Consider the following 21168-nt stretch of genomic DNA (forward strand, 5'->3'; position numbering starts at 1 on the left):
TAAATCCTTATTTCTACTATTATTCTGACATTTCACATTCTTAAAATACAGTGGTGATCCTAACTGACATAAAACACGGAATTTTTACGAGGATTAAATGTCAGGAATTGTGAAAAACTGAGTTTAAATGTATTTGGCTAAGGTGTATGTACGTTTCCAACTTCAACTGTAGGCTGTGGTGTAGCGGATTGCGGTTATGATACGAAACTTGGAAAAGTTTTTCGCCTGGTCACAGACAGCTGTTGTATTGTGCACTGAAGTCCACAAGTGAAGGGAAAAGGTGAGAGGAGGAGAGTGCGTAGATGCGGGAAGGAATTATACAACAAGCAAAGTGATCATGATGTTTGTATGTGGCTGCTATGAAAGGGAACTGTGTTTGTGTGTGATCAGAGGTGTATTCATTCCGCCGATTCTGTTGAAAAATGTTTCTCAAATGGAAGCAAACTGAAGGAAACGGGATAAACACACCTGAATTTGTCCAATAAAAACGTCTGCAACTGGACTAATGATTACGCCCTAGATCAGATAGATGCAGGCAAGAGTGTGCAAGACAGTATCTGTCACCTTGATTACTCACATTTTTCTTTCGACCTATGTTGTAAACTTTCATTCGTAAGCTAGGTTGTAGCAACATCATGATGGGTATAGGAAATGTAGTAGGCTAAACCTCTCGATGTTACATTGAACTGGGTGAATGGAATATGAATGACAGTCATCCAATATGCTGTAATAGAAATAAGGCCATACAAATAAAATACAAAATATTAAATGGCACTGATGGCCACTGGTCTGTAGGGTACAAAATGTGTTATTCATTTCCAAATAGACCTGTTGAGCGAACAACATTGTTTTACAAAGTAAAACACGCAGGTGAGTGAGCTGCGTGTCAGTGGTTGAGTCAGTGAAACTGGATTTTTTTTTATAGGACTATCAATTCCTCCTCATATTGTACATTATGTTGATCCACACACCTAGGCCTACAATATTGATGGATTGAAGAGAGGGTCCTTTTTATATGATCTCAGATTCTCAGTTTGTGAGTGTCAAAGTAGCCTGCCATTTTGATCGTTTGTGAGGTATTTAAAAAAAGATTCTGATAATGTCGCCAGTCATCTAAAATGGGCCACATTTTCCCACGTGTGCAACTTCTGCAAGCGCCTCTACTCTACTGCTCTATGCCAGCACGCAAAAGCAACGATAACGCATGTGATGCTTTATTATTACTTTAGTATAAAGGTCATCTTTTTTTCAAGTGTTACCGTATCTCAGAGCACCCCAGGTCACCCCCCTCTCGGCTCACTTTTGGTTCCGACACCTCCCAAGTTACAAATTAAGCATCTTTATAAGAAGTTATGAAGTTACCTGGGTGCCCTGAATCCTCCCGTTTTGACTTCCTTTCCTCGAGGACACACTCCTATCTCCTCTGTCTTTCCTTCAGCCCTCTCTTCTGGAGTTGTTGCTCCCTTTGGGTCAGCGTCAGTACCGGGTCGAGAGAGAGAACGTTCCGTCCCTCTGTGTTCTGTCGAGTCTGCTGTTTTGTCTGGTACACAAGAGTCACTAGTGGAATGTCTTCCTTTCTGGGTTTCAGATCCATCTGCTAACGGGCTGTCCACATTCTCCCCATTTCCTGGAATATCAATCAATGGCCTCGCCGCATTCTCCCCACTTCCTCGTGTGTCTGTAGTGGGCATGGTGTCGCTGTCTCCACTCAGTGACTTATCAGCATCCTCAAACACAGATTCAGAGCGAGAGCTTTGATCCGATTGGCCCTCTACAACGTGCGCTGCTTTGGGATTTGTTGTCTCGCTCGCTACCAAACTGTTACTTCCATGGCTGTCCCTGCATGGTTGTGTAACGTTACACCCACTGCCCTCCCTCTCCCTGCCCACCCCGGGCCTCCTCTCCTTGGACGGACCATCAAAATACAGCCCCTGGCTTCCTAGGCCTTCTGGGTCTTTTCCGAGGGCCTGTTTCTCCCCTTCGTCAGAGTTCTGAAGCGAGGAGGGGTACGACTCAGACCGTCTCGCTCGGCCTACATCGATAACTCTAGGCAGGGGGCGGGGGGGTAACCAGTCCCCCCGGTGGGTCACAGAGTCCCTCTTACCCCCCAGGACGCCCCTACTGCCCCCGGCTGCGTCCAGTCGCCCATACCCCCAGGCCTTCCCTCTGCGGAGCTTGATAGCCTTGCTCCTTCTACACAGCGGCAGGGTCTTGGTCTTACAGATCCCATGCATCTCCAGGTACCTCTGCCTGGGGTCTGCGCCGCCGTCCGGACCCCCCCTGGGCTCCAGGAGTTCCACGTAGTCCCCATCACCAGCCATTTGGTGATGCCTCGTCGTCCTCCCTAACCCGTCCTCGCTGCACCGTCGGCGGGGTAGAACGGCCTCTGCATCTACACTGTCTGGAGGTAGGTCATCGTCTTCTTCGTCCCAGGAACAGGAGTCTGGTTCTCCAGAGGAGGAGCCCCCCCAGCCACCCAGGCCGAGGCCCACCACCGGGGTGAGGTCGGTGGTGTGGTCGGAGACGGAGGTTGGGTGGTCAGCCATGGTAGTCAGGTCATCTGATGGGTTATGGATGAACTTGGGGTAGACCACCTCCTCCCACGGTAGGCGGACCACCCCGTCACACGTACTGATCAGACACGTATCTAACCCTCCACCTCCTGAGAAAGAGAGAGAGGGAGGAATGAGAGGAAGGGAGGAGGGAAGGAGAAATAGGGGAAAGATAGGAGAAAGGAGTGAGAGAAAGGGAGCGCCGGAGAGGGAGGGGGAAAAGAGGGGGAGAGGGAAGGATGGAGAGAGAGGAAAGGGACAGACAGAGAAATTCATACACTCTCTTACATCAACCCCTTTCTCCTTTCCCACACTCCCTTGTTTCCTCCCTCCCTTCCTTCCCTGCATCTCTCACCTTCTCTTTTGTAGCCCCTCTCCTTGTTGACACTGTGCAGCCACTCTGTAGTGAACACCAGAGGGTGCTGTGACTCGGGCACCAGGACCTCTTGGACGTTGCGGCCCCCGGGGGCCAAACACTTGAGGGCCAGGCGGGGGCAGCGTGTGGAGAAGGGAACCACCTGCAAGTAGAAGTCGGTACTGCGCAGCAGCCTCCAGTCCAGAGTAGAGAGCTGGACCACAATCTTCTCTCCGAGGCAGAGGGGCCAACCGGAGTGGAGGAACAGACAACCCAGATACTGAGACTGGAAGAGAGATAGGGAGAGAGAGAGGGAGAGAGGGAGGGAGAATGAGTCAGTAACATATTGATGTATAGTCAGAATATCTGGAATGAGAATTAAAACAGGGCGGACACTGACCAGCAACCAAGACCGAGACAGGAACAGAGCAAAACAGAGTCACAGTCAAACAGGCATGAGAGAGTCAGAGACGAGTCACATCACAGAGATTCTGAGAGAGAGCCAAAGAACTACTATGAAATACCTAAAGAAACCAGCACTGCCTCCCACGAGAGTGTCAATACCCCATGAACTGCACCACAACAGATGTAAATCTATTCTGTACCTATCTACCTACCTTATTCTCTGCTCTTCCTTCCCTTCCTCTGTGTGTGTCATGCTGTGAGGACTAAACTCTGTTAGAATCCCTTGGCTGTTCTCATTCCCCAATTAGCCAATGACATGTGCCCTCTCCCTCCCCCCTCTGCTTTGATTCATCCAATGTTCCCCGACTCACGAGACCATTATCAAATTATATTCCTGGCCCTGCTGCTCCCTCTTTCTGCATCTCTCTCACTCTCTCTCTCTCTCTCGCTCACTCTATTTCTTACTCTCTCCCGTTCTGGCCTATTCTGTTCATTGACATTGGAAACTCTTATTCTCAACATAGACCCCCACATCTCCCCAACCCCCACATATAACATAACTTCTGCATTCCTCTGTTTTGAGTATCAATCCCTCACTCATGTTTTTCTGTCTCTCTATCTACCCCCCATCACCCACACACACTCTCTCCTCCTCTTTCTCCTTCAATGTACCCCAGTGTTCTGCCCCACTCTCCTTCCCCCATTTCTCAATCAGTTCTCTCTAGTCGGCAACTCGCACACACACTTTCCCACAGTGAAATGACTGCCCCCTGTCCATTCTCTCCCTCACTCCCCCACACCCTGGGCCGGCTCCCAACCCCCATCTCTCTCTCTCTTTCTCCTCCTCCCCCCTCCCTCTTCTCCTCCCTCTCTCCCAGTGCACAGCAGTCACATATGGAAAGAATTATTACCATGACTCATGCTCCTACTCCAGTCCCAGGCTGCTTCACCGAGCGACAATGAAAACAGAGACCACTTTGAGTGCGTGTGTGAAAATCACAATGTGGGAGAATGTTCCCCAATGTGTGTGTGAAAGAAAGAATGTGTCCAGGTTTGTTTATTTGTGCATTTGTGAGAGAGGAGACTAAAGAGTTACGGAGAGTTACGGAGACTAAAGTGGGCGACAATGTGCAGGCGTGCATGTGTGTGTATGTTTACAAATACAGTATATGTTGTTACGTTGTTGGGAGTGGCGCGTGAGCTTGCTTGCGTGTGTGTGTGTGTGTGTGTGTGTGTACTCACACAGGCATGCTGCTGTAGTTTGTGAAGAAGGTGTTTTGCTGGGATGAAGTAATCCAGCAGGTACCTCAGACTGTCATGCTGATAAGTCGACTCTAACACAGAGAAAACCTGCACAGATAGGCAAACACACACACACACACACACACACACACACACACACACACGCGCGTAAGCACACATGTATAAGCAAACATGTAAACATCTGTGTGTGTGTATGTGTGTGTGTGCGTGCGTGCGTGTGTGTTTACCTGAGAGAGGAGAGGCGGGGCTGTGCTCTCGAAGGGGGGGTAGAGGGACGAGAGAGCCCCCTGCACACAATCTTCCACTGCCTCTGAGCCCTGAGAGAGAGAGAGAGAGAGAGTTAATCCATAACCGGACATTGAAAGGCTGCTGCTATGTCTGTGTTTGTGTTAAACAGCTGGCTTGTCCCACTCACAAACGCGCACACACAAACACACGCACAAAAAACATACACACACACACACAACTTCCTGTTGCATGGTCTGGGGAGTGTCAAACAATTCCTGGAGTTCCAGTGAACGCTAGAGCTGAGCCCCAAATGGCACCCTATTCCCTATATATTCCCTATAGTGTACCATATATTCCCTATAGTGTACTATATATTCCCTATAGTGTACTATATATTCCCTATATTGCACTATACATTCCCTATATATTCCCTATAGTGTATTACAGTACCAGTCAAAAGTTTGGACACACCAACTCATTCTTTATTTTTACTATTTTCTACATTGTAGAATAATAGTGAAGACATCAAAACAATGAAATAACACACATGGAATCATGTAGTAACCAAAAACAAGAGTTAACCTCTTAAGTCGACCCTCTACTTTTTTGAACATTCTGTTAAAAATCGCGCAACATTTCAGTGCCCTGCTACTCATGCCAGGAATATAGTATATGCATTTGCTTAGTCTGTGTGGATAGAAAACACTCAGACGTTTAAAAAACTGGTTAAATCACTGCTGTGGCTTTACCAGAACGGCATTTACATCGAAAAGCACAGGAAAAACTGATCACTGAAAATGGGAAAATATATCCATGCGCTACTTGAACCCATTGATAAACGTGAACCACAATTAATTGACTGAGGTTGCAGTACCTACAGCTTCCACACGGTGTCTAGAGTCTTGTTATTTCCCTTCGAGTTTTTTCTTGGTCAAACACATGCAGGACACCGTATCTCCTCCGGTCTAGGACCGGATATTTTCGTTGAGTTTCTAGCCGGACATTTTTCCAGACGGACAGCTAATGATCTTTACATCGCCTCCTGATGAATTTTATCGCTTATTAGCGTTTACTAATACCTAAAGTTGCATTACAAACGTATTTCGAAGTGTTTTGTGAAAGTTTATCGTCGACTTTTTGAATTTTAAAAAATGACGTTACGTTTTGAAACGATGTTTTTTTTGTTTATCATACAGTCTACATATAACGATATCTAGGCTTTATATGGACCGATTTAATCGAAATAAAGACCCAAATAGTGTTTATGGGACATCTAGGAGTGCCAACAAAGAAGATGGTGAAAGGTAATGAATGTTTTCTATTTTATTGTGCGGTTTGTGTAACGCCGAAATGCTAATTATTTTGTTTACGTCCCCTGTGGGTCTTTTGGGGTGTTGCATGCTATCAGATAATAGCTTCTCATGCTTTCGCCGAAAAGCATTTTAAAAATCTGACTTGTTGCCTGGATTCACAACGAGTGTAGCTTTAATTCGATACCCTGCATGTGTATTTTAATGAACTTTTGATTTTTAACTAATACTATTAGCATTTAGCGTAGCGCATTTGCATTTCCAGAGCTCTAGTTGGGACGCAAGCGTCCCGAGTAGAAGCAACAGGTTAAACAAATCAAAACATATTTTATATTTGAGATTCTTCAAAGTAGCCACCCTTTGCCTTGATGACAAGTTTGCACACTTGTGGCATTCTCTTAACCAGCTTCATGAGGTAGTCACCTGGAATGCGTTTCAATTAACAGGTGTGCCTTGTTAAAAGTTAATATCATAGCAAGAGCAGCTAAAATAAGCAAAGAGAAACGACAGTCCATCACTACTTTAACCTCTCTGGGATATGTGGGACGCTAGTGTCCCACCTCGACAACAGCCAGTGAAATTGCAGGGCGCCAAATTCAAACAACAGAAATCTCATAATTAAAATTCCTCAAACATACAAGTATTAAACACCATTTTAAAGATAAACTTCTTGTTAATCCAACCACAGTGTACGATTTCAAAAAGGCTTTACGGCGAAAGCATACATTGCGATTATCTGTGGACAGCGCCTAGTCACAAAAAATATACAGCCATTTTCCAGCCGAAGAGAGGAGTCACAAAAAGCAGAAATATAGATATAATTAATCACTAACCTTTGATGATCTTCATCAGATGGCACTCATAGGACTTCCAGTTACACAATACATGTATGCTTTGTTCGATAAAGTTCATATTTATATCCAAAAATCTCAGTTTACATTGGTGCGTTATTGTCAGTAATGTTTTGCCTCAAAAACATCCGGCGAATTTGCAGAGAGCCACATCAATTTACAGAAATACTCATCATAAACTTTGATGAAAGATACAAGTGTTATATATAGAATTAAAGATAAACTTCTCCTTAATGCAACTGCTATGTCAGATTTCAAAAAAGCTTTACAGCGAAAGCACACCATGTAATAATCTGAGTACAGCGCTGTGTTACGGAGTCAGTAAAAGTAAGAAATAGCGTTATAAATATTCACTTACCTTTGATGATCTTCTTCTTGTTCTGCCGATCTACCATTCCAGTGTTTAATTGCTATATTGTCATTACTTCGCCATCATGGCCTATTTATTTCCTTAACTTACCTCATTTGCACTCATTGTATATAGACTTTTTTTTTTCTTTTGTTCTACTGTATTATTGACTGTATGTTTTGTTTATTCCATGTGTAACTCTGTGTTGTTGTATGTGTCGAATTGCTACGCTTTATCTTGGCCAGGTCGCAATTGCAAATGAGAACTTGTTCTCAACTTGCCTACCTGGTTAAATAAAGGTGAAATAAATAAAAAATAAAAATCGCACTCCCAGGAATCCCAGTTCCACAATAAATGTTTGATTTGTTTGATAAGGTCATCTTTATGTCCAAATACCTCCTTTTTGTTCGCGCGCTAGGTTCACCAATCGTGGGCACTAAGTTCAGACGAAAAGTTTAAAAAGTTCCATTACAGTTCGTAGAAACATGTCAAACGATGTATATAATCAATCTTTAGGATGTTTTTATCATAAATCTTCAATAATATTCCAACCGGACAATTCCTTTGTCTTTAGAAATGAAAGGGAACGGAGCTCGTGCTCACGGCTTTCTGCCAGACCTTTGGTTCAAACAGCTCTTATTCACTTTCCTTTCACAATAGAAGCCTGAAACAACGTGCTAAAGACTGTTGACATCTAGTGGAAGCCTTAGGAAGTGCAATATGACCCCATTTACACTGTATATTGGATAGGCAATCACTTGAAAAACTACAAACTTCATATTTCCCACTTCCTGGTTGGATTTTTTCTCAGGTTTTCGCCTGCCATATGAGTTCTGTTATACTCACAGACATCATTCAAACAGTTTTAGAAACTTCAGAGTATTTTCTATCCAAATCTACTAATGTTATGCATATCCTACCTTCTGGGCCTGAGTAGCAGGCAGTTTACTCTGGGCAGGCTTTTCATCCGGACGTGATAAATACTGCCCCGTGTCCCAAAGAAGTTTTAAGACATGAAGGTCAGTCAATCAGGAACATTTCAAGAACTTTGAAAGTATCGTCAAGTGCAGTCGCAAAAAACATCAAGCGCTGTGATGAATCTGGCTCTCATGAAGACCGCCACAGGAAAGGAAGACCCAGAGTTACCGCTGCTGCAGAGGATAAGTTCATTAGAGTTACCAGACTCATTGCAGTCCAAATAAATGCTTCAAAAGAGTTAAAGTAACAGACACATCTCAACATCAACTGTTCAGAGGAGACTGCGTGAATCAGGCCTTCGTGGTCGAATTTCTGCAAAGAAACCACTACTAAAGGACACCAATAATAAGAAGAGACTTGCTTGGGCCAAGAAACACGAGCAATGGACATTAGACCGGTTGAAATCTGTCCTTTGGTCTGATGAGTCCAAATTTGAGATTTTTAATTCCAACCGCCGTGTCTTTGTGAGACACAGAGTAGGTGAATGGATGATCTCTGCATGTGTGGTTACCACCGTGAAGCATGGAGGAGGAGGTGTGATGGTGTGGGTGTGCTTTGCCTGTGACACTGTCTGTCATTTATTTAGAATTCAAGGCACACTTAACCAGCATGGCTACCACAGCATTTTGCAGTGACACTCCATCCCATCTGGTTTGCGCTTAGTGGGACCATCATTTGTTTTTCAACAAGACAATGACCCAACACACCTCCAGGCTGTGTAAGGGCTATTTGACCAAGAAGGAGAGTGATGGAGTGCTGCCTCAGATGACCTGGCGTCCACAATCACCCGACCTCAACCCAATTGAGATGGGTTGAGATGGGTCGGACCGCAGAGTGAAAGAAAAGCAGTCAACAAGTGCTCAGCATATGTGGGCACTCCTTCAAGACTGTTGGAAAAGCATTCCAGGTGAAACTGGTTGAGAGAATGCCAAGAGTGTGGGAGTGGCTACTTTGAAGAATCTAAAATATTAAATATATTTTGATTTGTTTAACCTGTTAGTACTCTAGGGGCAGTATTTCATTTTTGGATAAAAAGACGTGCCCGTTGTAAGCGCAATATTTTGTCACGAAAAGATGCTCGAATATGCTTGGAATTGATAGTTTTGGAAAGAAGAGACTCTTACGTTTCCAGAACTGCAAAGATTTTCACTGTGAGTCCCTTAGAACAAATGCTTCGGGCAAAACCAAGATGTATGACCGACCAGGAAATGAACAGGATTTTTGAGGCTACGTTTTCCATGATCGCCTTATATGGCTGTGAATGCGACAGGAATAAACGGACACTTTATCTTGTTTCCCCAAGGTCTCTGCAGCATTGTGACGTATTTGTAGGCATATCATTGGAAGATTGACCATAAGAGACTACAATTGCCAAGTGTCCCGCTTGGTGTCTGCGTGGCATTTGGTGCGCAAAAGTCAGCTCCCAGTATTTTTCCATTCGAATCAGACAACAAAGCAGGTTTCAAAGACGGTGCTTTCAATGGAGAGATATATGCCAAACCACCTTCAGGATTGATTCAAACAACGTTTTCCATGTTTCAGTCGATATTATGGAGTTAATTCGGAAAAAAGTTTGACGTGTAGGTGACTGAATTTTCGGTTAGTTTCGGTAGCCAAATGCATAGTAACAAAAGGGAACGATGTGTCCTACACAAGAATCTTTCAGGAAAAACTGGACATCTGCTATGTAACTGAGAGTCTCCTCATTGAAACATCTGAAGTTCTTCAAAGGTAAATTATTTTATTTGATTCCTTGGCTGGTTTTTGTGAATATGTTGCGTGCTAAATGCTAACGCTAAATGCTAAGCTAGCTATCACCACTCTTACACAAATTATTGATTTTCTCTGGTTCTAAAGCATATTTTGAAAATCTGAGACGACAGGATTGTTAAGAAAAGGATAAGCTTGAGAGCAGGCATATTTATTTCATTTCATTTGCGATTTTTAGAAATCGCTAACGTTGCGTTATGGTAATGAGCTTAAGGCTGTAGTAACGATACCGCATGCGGGATGGGGCGGACTATGAGGTTGACAGTTTTTTGGTTACTACATGATTCCATATGTGTTATTTAATAGTTTTGATGTCTTCACTATTATTTTACAATGTCGAAAATAGTACAAATAAAGAAAAACCCTTGAATGAGTAGGTGTGTCCAAACTTTTGACTAGTACTGTATATAGTGCACAGATTGGGCTCCCACTCCTATTCACTAACTCAGTCTCGTTCATTCTCTCTCTCTCTCTCTCTCTCATACACACACACGCACTCGCACGGGCACATGCACACACACGCACTCGCACACTCATCCACGTGCATGCACACAGAGGCACATGCACACACACACGATAGGTCTGCCAGAGAGGTGGAGGGTGACAGAGTAGAGAGCTAGCAGCACACTGTTTATTTTTATACAGGACTGTCGGCATGGCGACCCATAACCTTTTTTTCTCTCTTCCTACCTCCCTCCCTCCCTCTCTCCATGTTTCCTCTTCTACCGCTCTTCTTTCATCATTTTCCCTCCTTTCTCCATACTCTCCCAATTCCTCTCTCCTACTTTCTTTCTCCCTCTCTCATAATCTCTCAGTCATCTGACAATAATTATGGTGAGATCCCCCTCACAGAAAGCATATTGTGCCGAGCTTCTAGAAAATACTTATTTTGATGGGTAAAGAAAGACTGAGAAAGAAAGAGAGAAAGAAAGAAAGGAGGAATGGTAAAACAAGTGTGTGGAAAAAGAAAAGGACGGCTGGGGAGAGAGGGCCGGGAGGGGGTTTCTGGGAGAGAGAGGGGGGAAAGATTGGAAAAGGGGGGATGGAGGGAGCGAAAGAAAAACAAACTGTGAAAGAATGTGGCCAAAAGAATTGGAAGTGGACTAACAGTCAAATGAGAGGCAGAGAGAGAGAAAGAGAGAGGGAGAGATAGCGAGAAAGCAGGAGAGAAAGAGAGAGAGAGAGAGAGGATACAGAGAGGAAGAGAGAGAGAGAGAGAGAGAGAGAGAGAGAGAGAGGATGAGAACCAGAATAAGAAAGAGAGCTATAGAGAGAGAACAGAGCTAGAGCAGAGCTAGGAGTACGAACTGTTTTACACAAAATAACTTTTTTCTACACTTGAAATGAATCTAAGAGGTCAGCAGATGTTGTTCGGGGTCAGTGGCATGAATGATTCTACTTAGCCCAGGTCAGGACTTAATAAGATAAACAGCCCTAATTAACTATTCAAGCTGCAGAGCCAAATTATTTACTGTAGGTGATTCCAACCATTGATTACTCTAACTAGAGTTCATGCATCATCTGTAATATGACCTTGGGGAGTCTATAGGAGTAATTGGTTGAAGATTGACACTAGCCTGGTCCCAGATCTGTTTGAGCTGTTTTGCATGACATTTGCTGTAATATTGCCTTGGCAAGACAGTACAAACAGATTTGGGACCAGGTTAAATCAGTCACTAATCAGTTGCGCTCTGAGTAGAGATAAATGCTGTAAAAGGGTACAGAGTCTACGACCTACTGCTGACTACTCCTGAGAAGTGCACTTCAAATAAGTGTAAGCTCCCAATTCAAATAATGCCAGTCCTAGTTTAGATATGGTACATTCTAGCTACATATTCCAAATATCTGCATACTTACTCCATGCTCTGCACAATCTGCATAATATCTGCATACTTACTCCACGTTCTGCATAATATCTGCATACTTACTCCACGTTCTGAATAATCTCCATAATATCTGCATACTTACTCCACGCTCTGCATAATCTGCATAATCTCTGCATACTTACTCCACACTCTGCATAATATCGGCATACTCCACACTGTGAAGGTGGATCGCTGAATGAGCAGTAGTATCACACAGTAAGTATTCACCCCCTTGGACTTCTTCCCATTTTATTGTGTTAACAAAGTAGGATTAAAAGGGATTTACTTGTCATTTTCTATCAACAATCTACACAAAATACTCTGTCATGTCAAAGTGGAAGAACAATTCTAACACTTTTTAAAGATGAATCGAAACACTAATATACCTCGACTGGATACGTATTCGCCCCCTGAGTCAGTGCATGTTAGAGACACCTTTGGCAGCGATTGCAGCTGTGAATCGTCTTAGGTAAGTCTCTAAAAGCTTTGCCCACCTGGATTGTGAAATATTTGCCCATTATTCTTTTTAAAATTCTTCAAGTTCTGTCAAAGTGTTGGGAAACATGGCTAGACATCTATTTTTACTTCTTGGCATCGATTTTCAAAAACATTTAAGTCAAAACTGTAACTTGGCCACTCAGGAACGTTCACTGTCTTCTTGGTAAGCAACTCCCGCTTTGGCCTTGTGTTGTAGGTTATTGTCCTGCTGAAAGGTGAATTCCTCTCCCAGTGTCTGGTGTGAAGCAGACTGAAGCAGGTCTTCCTCTAGGACATAACCTGTGCTTAGCTCCATCCCGTTGAGTTTCCTCAGCATAATTCTCAACTTGACCATGCTTAAAGAGATATTCAATGTCTGATTCATTATCGTTACCCATCTATCACTTCCCTTCTTTATGAGGCTTTCAGAAAAAAAAAGCTCCCTGGTCTTTGTAGTTGAATCTGTGCTTGAAATTCAATACTTGACTGAGGGACTTATACAGATGTTGTATGTACGGGGGACAGAGGAAACGGTAGTTATCAAACAAATCCTGTCAACTCCTATTATTTCACACAGAATGAGTCCATGTAACTTTATGTGCATTTAAAAAAAAAAAGCCAAATCATCTTTCTTCACCAACTCCCTCTAGATGCAACACTGTCCTTCTGCATGGTACCGCTGCTCTAAGCCCTAAGCCATATTTTGTCTCATCGCAATGTTTTGAGCACTACTATGTATGAAAACAGCCTCATGAAGTTATTATTAACCCTAACCCTACCAATAACAGACGGATGTATTGCCTACTAGTGTTTCATGTACATCCAACATTCAATGTTTTGATCTACGATATATATTTCTAAAGAAAGAAATGGATCATTATCAAGTTACAGTACAACAGATTGCAGAGTGCAGGCCTACTGTTTACTATGGTTTCCGAATGCTATGAATATCCATTCCACAGACTCAACAGCAAAACATGTATACTCTGTACAGTTGAATGTTAGTGCGTATATGTGTAACGCTTAATGCTATTGCCACGTCCTATTGAAACGTTTCTGGTTACGCGAACCTATTCCGGGCCTAGATTTACCTTGGGAAATGTATTCTTTATCGCTATGTGACTTCCTGTAGTAAAATAAAGGGTATACAAAGTACAGCTCTATAATGCCCTCATTCCTCTGAAACAGAGTCTCTGCTTGCATCCCAAATGGCAAACTATTATCCATAGAGTGCACTACTTTTGACCAGAACTCTATGGGTAAATGTAAAATGTAGAAGGAAATAGTTCCCTCCGAGTGAGGCTTTCCATCTTAACTAAGTGGCTAGATGTGTTTTGTCTGGGCTGTGCTTTGGTTCTCCAGGGCAGATTAGCGCGTACAAGGGTGTGAATGTGTGTGTGTGTGTGTATACATGCATATGTGTGTCCATGTGTATGTGTGTGTGACTGTGTGCATAATGTGCTGTGAAAAAAGTACTTCCCCCTTTCGGTTTTTGTCTATTTTTGCATATCTTTTTACACTGAATGTTTGTATATCTTCACCCAAAACCTAATATTAGATGAAGGGAACCTGAGTGAATAAATAACACAACATTTGGATAATTATTTGTATTTTATTAACAAAGTTATGCAACACCCAATGCCCCTGTGTGAAAAAGTAATTGTTTGGTCGCAGCCAGTGCAGCTAGAGATGCCACTCTAGCTATTGAGTGTAAGGGGGAAATGACTTCTTCACACAGGGGTATTGGGTGTTGCTTAACTTTGTTTATAACATCATTAAAAGAATGATCCAAATGTTGTGTTATTTCTTCACTCAGGTTCCCTTTATCTAATATTAGGTTTTGGGTGAAGATATACAAACATTCAGTGTCCAAAATATGCAAAAATAAAATTGTTGTTTTTTCACAACACTGTGCATACGTGTGTCCATATGTGTGTGTGTGTGTGTGTACTCTGTAGTGATTATTCTGGAGGCCTCTGCATGGTCAGGGCACGGGTATGTCATTCTTCCGTCAGACTTCCTGCCTTTCTCTCCTGCATGCAGCACACAGCCCTGGAACGGAAGACAGGCTAGAGGAGCCCTCCAAACAGATGCTTGGCAGAGAAAGAGAAAAGGGAGAGAGGGGGAGATAAAAGAGTGCAGAGGAAAAGTCAGAGGTGGAGAGATGAAGCGAGAGAGAGAGAGAGAGAGAGAGAGAGAGAGAGAGAGAGAGATGGGGGGGCTAAGAGAGAGAGAGAAGGAGGAGGCTAAACTACTTGGAGAGATCGATGGGAAACAATAGTGATATGAACCAGATGTAGAGAGCGAGAGGGATGAAGCGAGGGAGATAGAAAAGGGAGGGAGTGAGAGTGAGATGGAAGGCAGTCTATAAAGATACTGATTTCCTCTCCCGAATCCCCCTAAATAACAAAAAACATGAGAGGGAAACCCACTGGGCACACCACGCCATTTCAACGTGGAAATCTGGGTAATATTTGGTTGAGACATTTGCAAACGCGATTACAACCTTCATTCACCCACTCAAAAAGACAGCAAGACGTTTGCAGGATTCTCAGTGTTTTATCACTATCCTTTCAACCATTTGAAAGCACAGCCACATTCCAGTGAAAAAAACAATGTCAGATATTCTGTTTTAACACAACAACTTAATGTGTTATCACTGTGCTTCATCTAATAGCACAACCAAATGACCTGGATTGCAGATGAGATTACATTAAAAGTGCATAGTGCAAATGATCAATGCAGTTCGAGATTCTGCACAGATGATTATAGCAATTATGAACATCTCCACAGACCTGCCTCATTTGCATGTTATCTTGAACAGGAACGCTTTCTATGATAACATAAGAAGACATTTATAGTTACAGTAGGCTAATGTCAGAATGTGGCCATGGATGTGTTACTCATTTTACGGTTGAATAAATACTGTTATATAGTTTGTGAGATAGCCTTAACTTTTAGGCTATTTACTTACGGTATTACAAAAGTCATATTGAATATCGACATTTACAGGATATCTAAGGCTTGGGTGGATTCATCTGATCCACTGGCTTAATCCTATTCTTTAATTTTTATTTTGGGTTTAGTTGGAGATGTTAATCCTACATATCATTTGTTAATTTGTTAATAGTTAATAGGCTATTTACTGCACTGCAAAAGTGCTATTGAATTGTGTTTGGTTGTTAATGTAACTAAATGTCAACATTTGAAGGAGATGTGTCTTTCGGGCCACTGACTTAGTCTGGCTTTCATTCCAGTTTGTCTACAAATGAATCATTGATATGTTGGATTCGCATCTCAATAATCATTCTCATTCTGTCACCTCTCCTCCTCATCCCTGTCTTTGCCTCATCTCAGCCTTTCACCACAGTTTGTCTTGTGATTATCCCCCTTGCCTTGATTGGTCAGCCTGGCATGTCCCCTAAGTGTTTCAAAAGAGACAAGGCAATGGAATGCCGTCTGGCACTGAGAATTACTCTGTGTGTGTGTGTGTGTGATTGTGTGTGTGTGTGTACGCTTGCATCAGTTGCATGTGTGTGTGTGTGTATGTGTGTATTTGTATGCTTGCATCAGTGTCACGTTTGCATGTAATATCACATGAGATTTTGCACGTGTGCATGTGTGTGAGAGAGAAAGACAGAAAGAGAAAGAGAGAAAGAAGAATGATAGAAAAAAAGAGAGAAATAGATCAAGTTGAGGTTTAGTGGCGCAAGTGGTGTTTCCATCCCCCTCTCCATCTCTCCTCCAAACTCTGCCTCTTCATAAACAGAGAAATAAAATCCCTCTACTCATGTTCTCACTCCCCTGCATTCCCTCCATCCCTTGTTCGTTCTTTCTCACTCCCTCTCTTTCTTTATTTCAGGTCCAATGTGGAAAATGCGTCATCACCCAAACCACTGTCGCTACTCTCCAAGTTCTCTTAAAAGTCCCCACCCCCTTCCCCTCTCTCTTTCTCCCTCTCTCTCTCTCGTTCTCTCCTCTCTCACTCACTCTTTCTGTCTGTCTCTGTCTCACAGTTGCCAGGCGGCTCCACCCAGTCCACAGCGGGAGAAACCGTAAAAGAGCTAATTCTGTCCATCTCGCTCTCCCTCTCTGTTTCTCTCTCTCTTGTGAGCCTGTTTATCTCTCTCTATGTCTGTCTGTCTGTCTCCACTCCCCCCCCCCTTTCTCTGTCTCGCCCTGTCTCTGTCAGTCTGTCAAAAATAGTGGTAACAATTGAAGTCTGGGTGTCAAAAGAAGAACAGTAGTGGTATTGTTATACAGAGAGGTCTCGGTGACTCAATGATCCAGTCTCGAAATAGACACAATGATGAAAACATGGAGAAGACTTTCCTACCATCACCATTTAGCCCTAATATGTAGCATGCAGCTTTAACGCCGTGTCAATGCGTATGCAATAGCCTACATACTGAGATAAAAACCTACATTTAAATTCCTATACCTAAACATTGCATCTATGCTGAACGTCGACAGGCTATTCAAAGAGGAGGGCGCATTAAATTCAACGCGACAGGCTAGTTTGCTGTTAGGGAATTTCCATGTTTGTTTAAGGGGGAAACGAGCACATATCTGCAAAGAGAGGCGGCAAGTTAAAGTTAAACTCTTTATTGCAATGTCTAAACTACATAGTGGCCTATAAATTAGCCTGCAACGTTCCATTAACAAAGTCGTGATTATACTGATAGATAGGCTATGTCTAGGACAATAGCAAGAATAACCTATAGCCACTACTCTATGGTCTATAGGCCTATAACATCAAATAGTATATGATTTGAATTGCTTTATCATTTCGTTAAAACTGCATTATTTTCCATTATAGTTGTTTCGGGTATAAAAGCAGGCCAGGCAGGAAACTATGGCCGCCTGTTTCTACATACCTAGGCTACAGTCTGCAGAACAGAAGGGACTTACCATGATATGACTCCGGCTGGGCTGCCTACATTGTCGTCTGTGACTTTCCTGGACCCGCTTCCCCCAACCATCCACTGCTATAGAGACTATATAAATGTCTCCACGCAAGAATATTCCCCTATTCCAATGGCCCGTTAAATCCGTTGTAGTCCCGCAACGTGGTCGGGTAGTGTGTTGTCGGTTGTGACTGAGAACTTTTGTTTCACAGACAACATGCAAGAGAAAACAATATGATTGGCGTCGCACGGTCTTCCCCGTCAATCTCCGCCTCTGCCGTTATTTCCGATTCTGCAAGGCAAGCGTGTACAATTTTTTTCCCCTCCCTGTCTCCTAATGTTGGTCCCACACCCCTCCCTCTCCTCCCTCTCTCCGTGCGCCTCACACAGTTAACAAGAGAGCTACAGTCTGACTTTCAACCGCCGGGGCTCCACTCAAACTTTCCATTTTTTTCCTCCAGCGTTAAAGAAATGAATAAACAATCAAACGTTGTCACTCCACCCACATGTAATTACATTATGTTTATTGATGCTAATTTTATACCATGATTAGCGCATTTGATATTTGCTCGTTAAATGAACCTTCATTTTCTTGGTTTATAGGCGTAGGAATTACACGCACACTTTGAAACTTTATCATAAAACATGCATTCAAAGTTCTCGTAGATGGTAAATGTTCCAAACTTTAAGACCACGCAGGTAGGATGTTTTGTATTTATTTCACAGAGAATCGTGTTGTCTTTACATACAGGGATTGTACCTCTTATTCCTTATACAAAATGAACTTTAATATCCGGGATAGATTATATACTTACACTGTAGACCTAGTGTAAAATAGCGAACCCATATTGGCCAGGTAATGACCGATTACGCGAGATTTTAGTTAACCGAGTTTAATAACCAAGCAGCCAAAAATGTATTCTAGTGCTGAATGGGTTATTAATCGCTGTCAAAGGTGCTTTAACAAAGTACTGAGTAAAGGGTCTGAATACTGAAGTAAATATGATATTTCCGTTTTTTATTTAATATATATAAAAAAATCAAAAATACATGTTTTTTGCTTTGTCATTATGGGGTAATGGCGGGGGTAATGTGTGTAGATTGATGAGGGAAAAAAACATTTCCTTCACATGAACCTGCTCCAGAGCGCTCAGGACCTCAGACTGGGGCGAAGGTTAAACTTCCAACAGGATAACGACCCTAACACACAGCCAAGACAACGCAGGAGCGGCTTCGGGACAAGTCTCTGAATGTCCTTGAGTGGCACAGCCAGAGCCTGGACTTGAACCCGATCGATCATCTCTGGAGAGACCTGAAAATAGCTGCACAGCAACGCTCCCCATCCAACCTGATAGAGCTTGAGAGGATCTGCAGAGAAGAACGGTAGAAAATCCCCAAATACAGGTGTGCCAAGCTTGTAGCGTCATACCCAAGAAGACTCAAGGTAATAATTGCTGTCAAAGGTGTTTCAACAAAGTACTGAGTAAAGGGTCTGAATACTTATGTAAATATGAGATTTCCGTTTTTTATTTAATATATTTAAAAAAATTCTAAATAACAGTTTTTGCTTTGTCATTATCGGGTAATGTGTGTATATTGATGAGGAAGAAAAAGTATAATCCATTTTAGAACAAGGCTGTAATGTAACAAAATGCTGCGAAAAAAGTAAAGGCGTCTGAATACTTTCCGAATGCACTGCACCACTTGCTGATACCTCAACATCCAAATCAATTATTTTGAAAAGAGATTATTTTGTATACAAGATTTACAATACAATGTTGTTATGAATGAATGAGAATGGGAATATGCAGTGCCGGATTAATGGATTAATGCAGGGGGGATTAATTACTGGGGCTGAAGCCCCTGGACCAAGAGGTAGCAAAAAACAAACAAAAAAAACGTTTAAAAAAATGTTTTAGGAAATATATACAGTATATATTATATATACAGTTGAAGTTGGAAGTATACATACACCTTAGCCTATCAGAAGCTTCTAAAGCCATAAAATACTTTTCTGGAATTTTCCAAGCTGTTTAAAGGCACAGTCAACTTACTGTATGTAAACTTCTGACCCACTGGAATTGTGATACAGTGAATTATAAGTGAAATAATCTGTCTGTAAACAATTGTTGGAAAAATGGCTTGTGTCATGCACAAAGTAGACTTGTCATGCACGGCTTGCCAAAACTATAGTTTGTTAACAAGAAATTTGTGGAGTGGTTGAAAAACGAGTTAATGACTCCAACCCCAGTGTATGTAAACTTCCGTGCTCAATGGGATTGAGATCTGGGCTCTTCGTTGGCCATAGCAGAATACTGACATTCCTGTCTTGCAGGAAATCACACACAGAACAAGCAGTATGGCTGGTGGCATTGTCATGCTGGATGGTCATGTCAGGATGAGCCTGCATTAAGGGTACCACATGAGGGAGGAGGATGTATTCCCTGTAACGCAAAGTGTTAAGATTGTCTGCAATGACAACAGCAATGGACAGCTTGGACAGCTTAAAATGTTGTGACACACCGCCCCAGACCATGATGGACCCTCCACCTCCAAATCGATCCCGCTCCAGAGTACAGGCCTCGGTGTAACGCTCATTCTTTCGATTATAAACACTAATCCAACCATCACCCCTGGTGAGACAAAACCACGACTCGTCAGTGAAGAGCACTTTTTGCCAGTTCTATCTGGTCCAGTGACGGTGACGGTTTGTGCCCATAGGCGACGTTGTTGCCGGTGATGTCTGGTGAGGACCAGCCTTACAACAGGCCTACAAGCCCTCAGTCCATTCTCTCTCAGCCTATTGCGGACAGTCTGAGCACTGATGGAGGGATTGTGCGTTGCTGGTGTAACTCGGGCAGTTGTTGTTGTCATTCTGTACCTGTCCCGCAGGTGTGATGTTCAGATGTACCGATCCTGTGCAGGTGTTGTTACACGTGGTCTTCCAAAGCGAGGACGATAAGCTGTCTATCCTGTCTCCCTGTAGCACTGTCTTAGGCGTCTCACAGTACGGACATTGCAATTTATTGCCCTGGCCACATCTGCAGTCCTCATGCCTCCTTGCAGTATGCCTAAGGCACATTCACTCAGATGAGCAGGGACCCTTCTTTTTGGTGTTTTTCAGAGTCAGTAGAAAGGCCTCTTTAGTGTCCTACGTTTTCATAACTGTGACATTAATTGCCTACCGTCTGCAAGCTGTTAGTGTCTTAACGAACATTCCACAGGTTCATTAATTGTTTATGGTTCATTGAACAAGCATGGGATTCAGTGTTTCCTTCAACAGTGTTGAAAATCTGTGAAGTTATTTGGATTGTATTTATCAACCAGCTTCACCTGGCATTCTTTTCCAACAGTCTTGAAGGAATTCCTCCATATGCTGAGCACTTGTTGGCTGCTTTCCCTTCGCTCTGAGGGTCAACTCATCCCAAACCATCTCAATTGGGTTGAGGTTCGGGTGATTGTGGAGGCCAGGTCATCTGATGTAGCACTCCATCACTCCCCTTCTTGGTCAAATTGCCCTTACACAGCCTGTAGGTGTGTTGGGTCATTGTCCTGTTGAAAAACAAATGATGGTCCCCCTCACTAAGTGCAAACCAGATGGGAAGGGATTTCACTGCAGAATGCTGTGGTGACCAGGTGTGTCTTGAATTCTAAATAAATCACAGACAGTGTCACCAGCAAAACACCATCACACCTCCTCCTCCATGCTTCGCGGTGGGAACTACACATTCAGAGATCATTCATTCCCCTACTCTGCGTCTCACAAAGACACGGTGGTTGGAACCAAAAATCTCACATTTGGACTCTGCAGACCAAAGGACAGATTTCCACCGGTTTAATGTCTATTGCTTATGATAA

General features: G+C 43.0%; 1 protein-coding gene across 2 annotated transcripts in view; it reads right to left on the minus strand.

Moving 5' to 3' along the window:
* The window catches only part of arhgef40 (Rho guanine nucleotide exchange factor (GEF) 40), a 37415-nt gene extending 19790 nt beyond the window's left edge, over window positions 1-17625 (minus strand). For both annotated transcript variants that reach the window (XM_029666514.2, XM_029666513.2), the window contains exons 1-5: window positions 17315-17625; window positions 4803-4892; window positions 4555-4662; window positions 2908-3193; window positions 1363-2662 (exon numbers count right to left, since the gene is read on the minus strand). In XM_029666514.2, coding sequence (XP_029522374.2) covers window positions 1363-2662; window positions 2908-3193; window positions 4555-4662; window positions 4803-4892; window positions 17315-17317 — 1787 coding nt within the window. In that variant the 5' untranslated portion in view covers window positions 17318-17625. The remainder of the gene's footprint in view (window positions 1-1362; window positions 2663-2907; window positions 3194-4554; window positions 4663-4802; window positions 4893-17314) is intronic.
* Window positions 17626-21168: the final 3543 nt, after the last annotated feature.

The sequence above is a fragment of the Oncorhynchus nerka genome, linkage group LG8 (genome assembly GCF_034236695.1).
Source record: "Oncorhynchus nerka isolate Pitt River linkage group LG8, Oner_Uvic_2.0, whole genome shotgun sequence".
In the NCBI taxonomy this organism is placed as follows: domain Eukaryota; kingdom Metazoa; phylum Chordata; class Actinopteri; order Salmoniformes; family Salmonidae; genus Oncorhynchus; species Oncorhynchus nerka.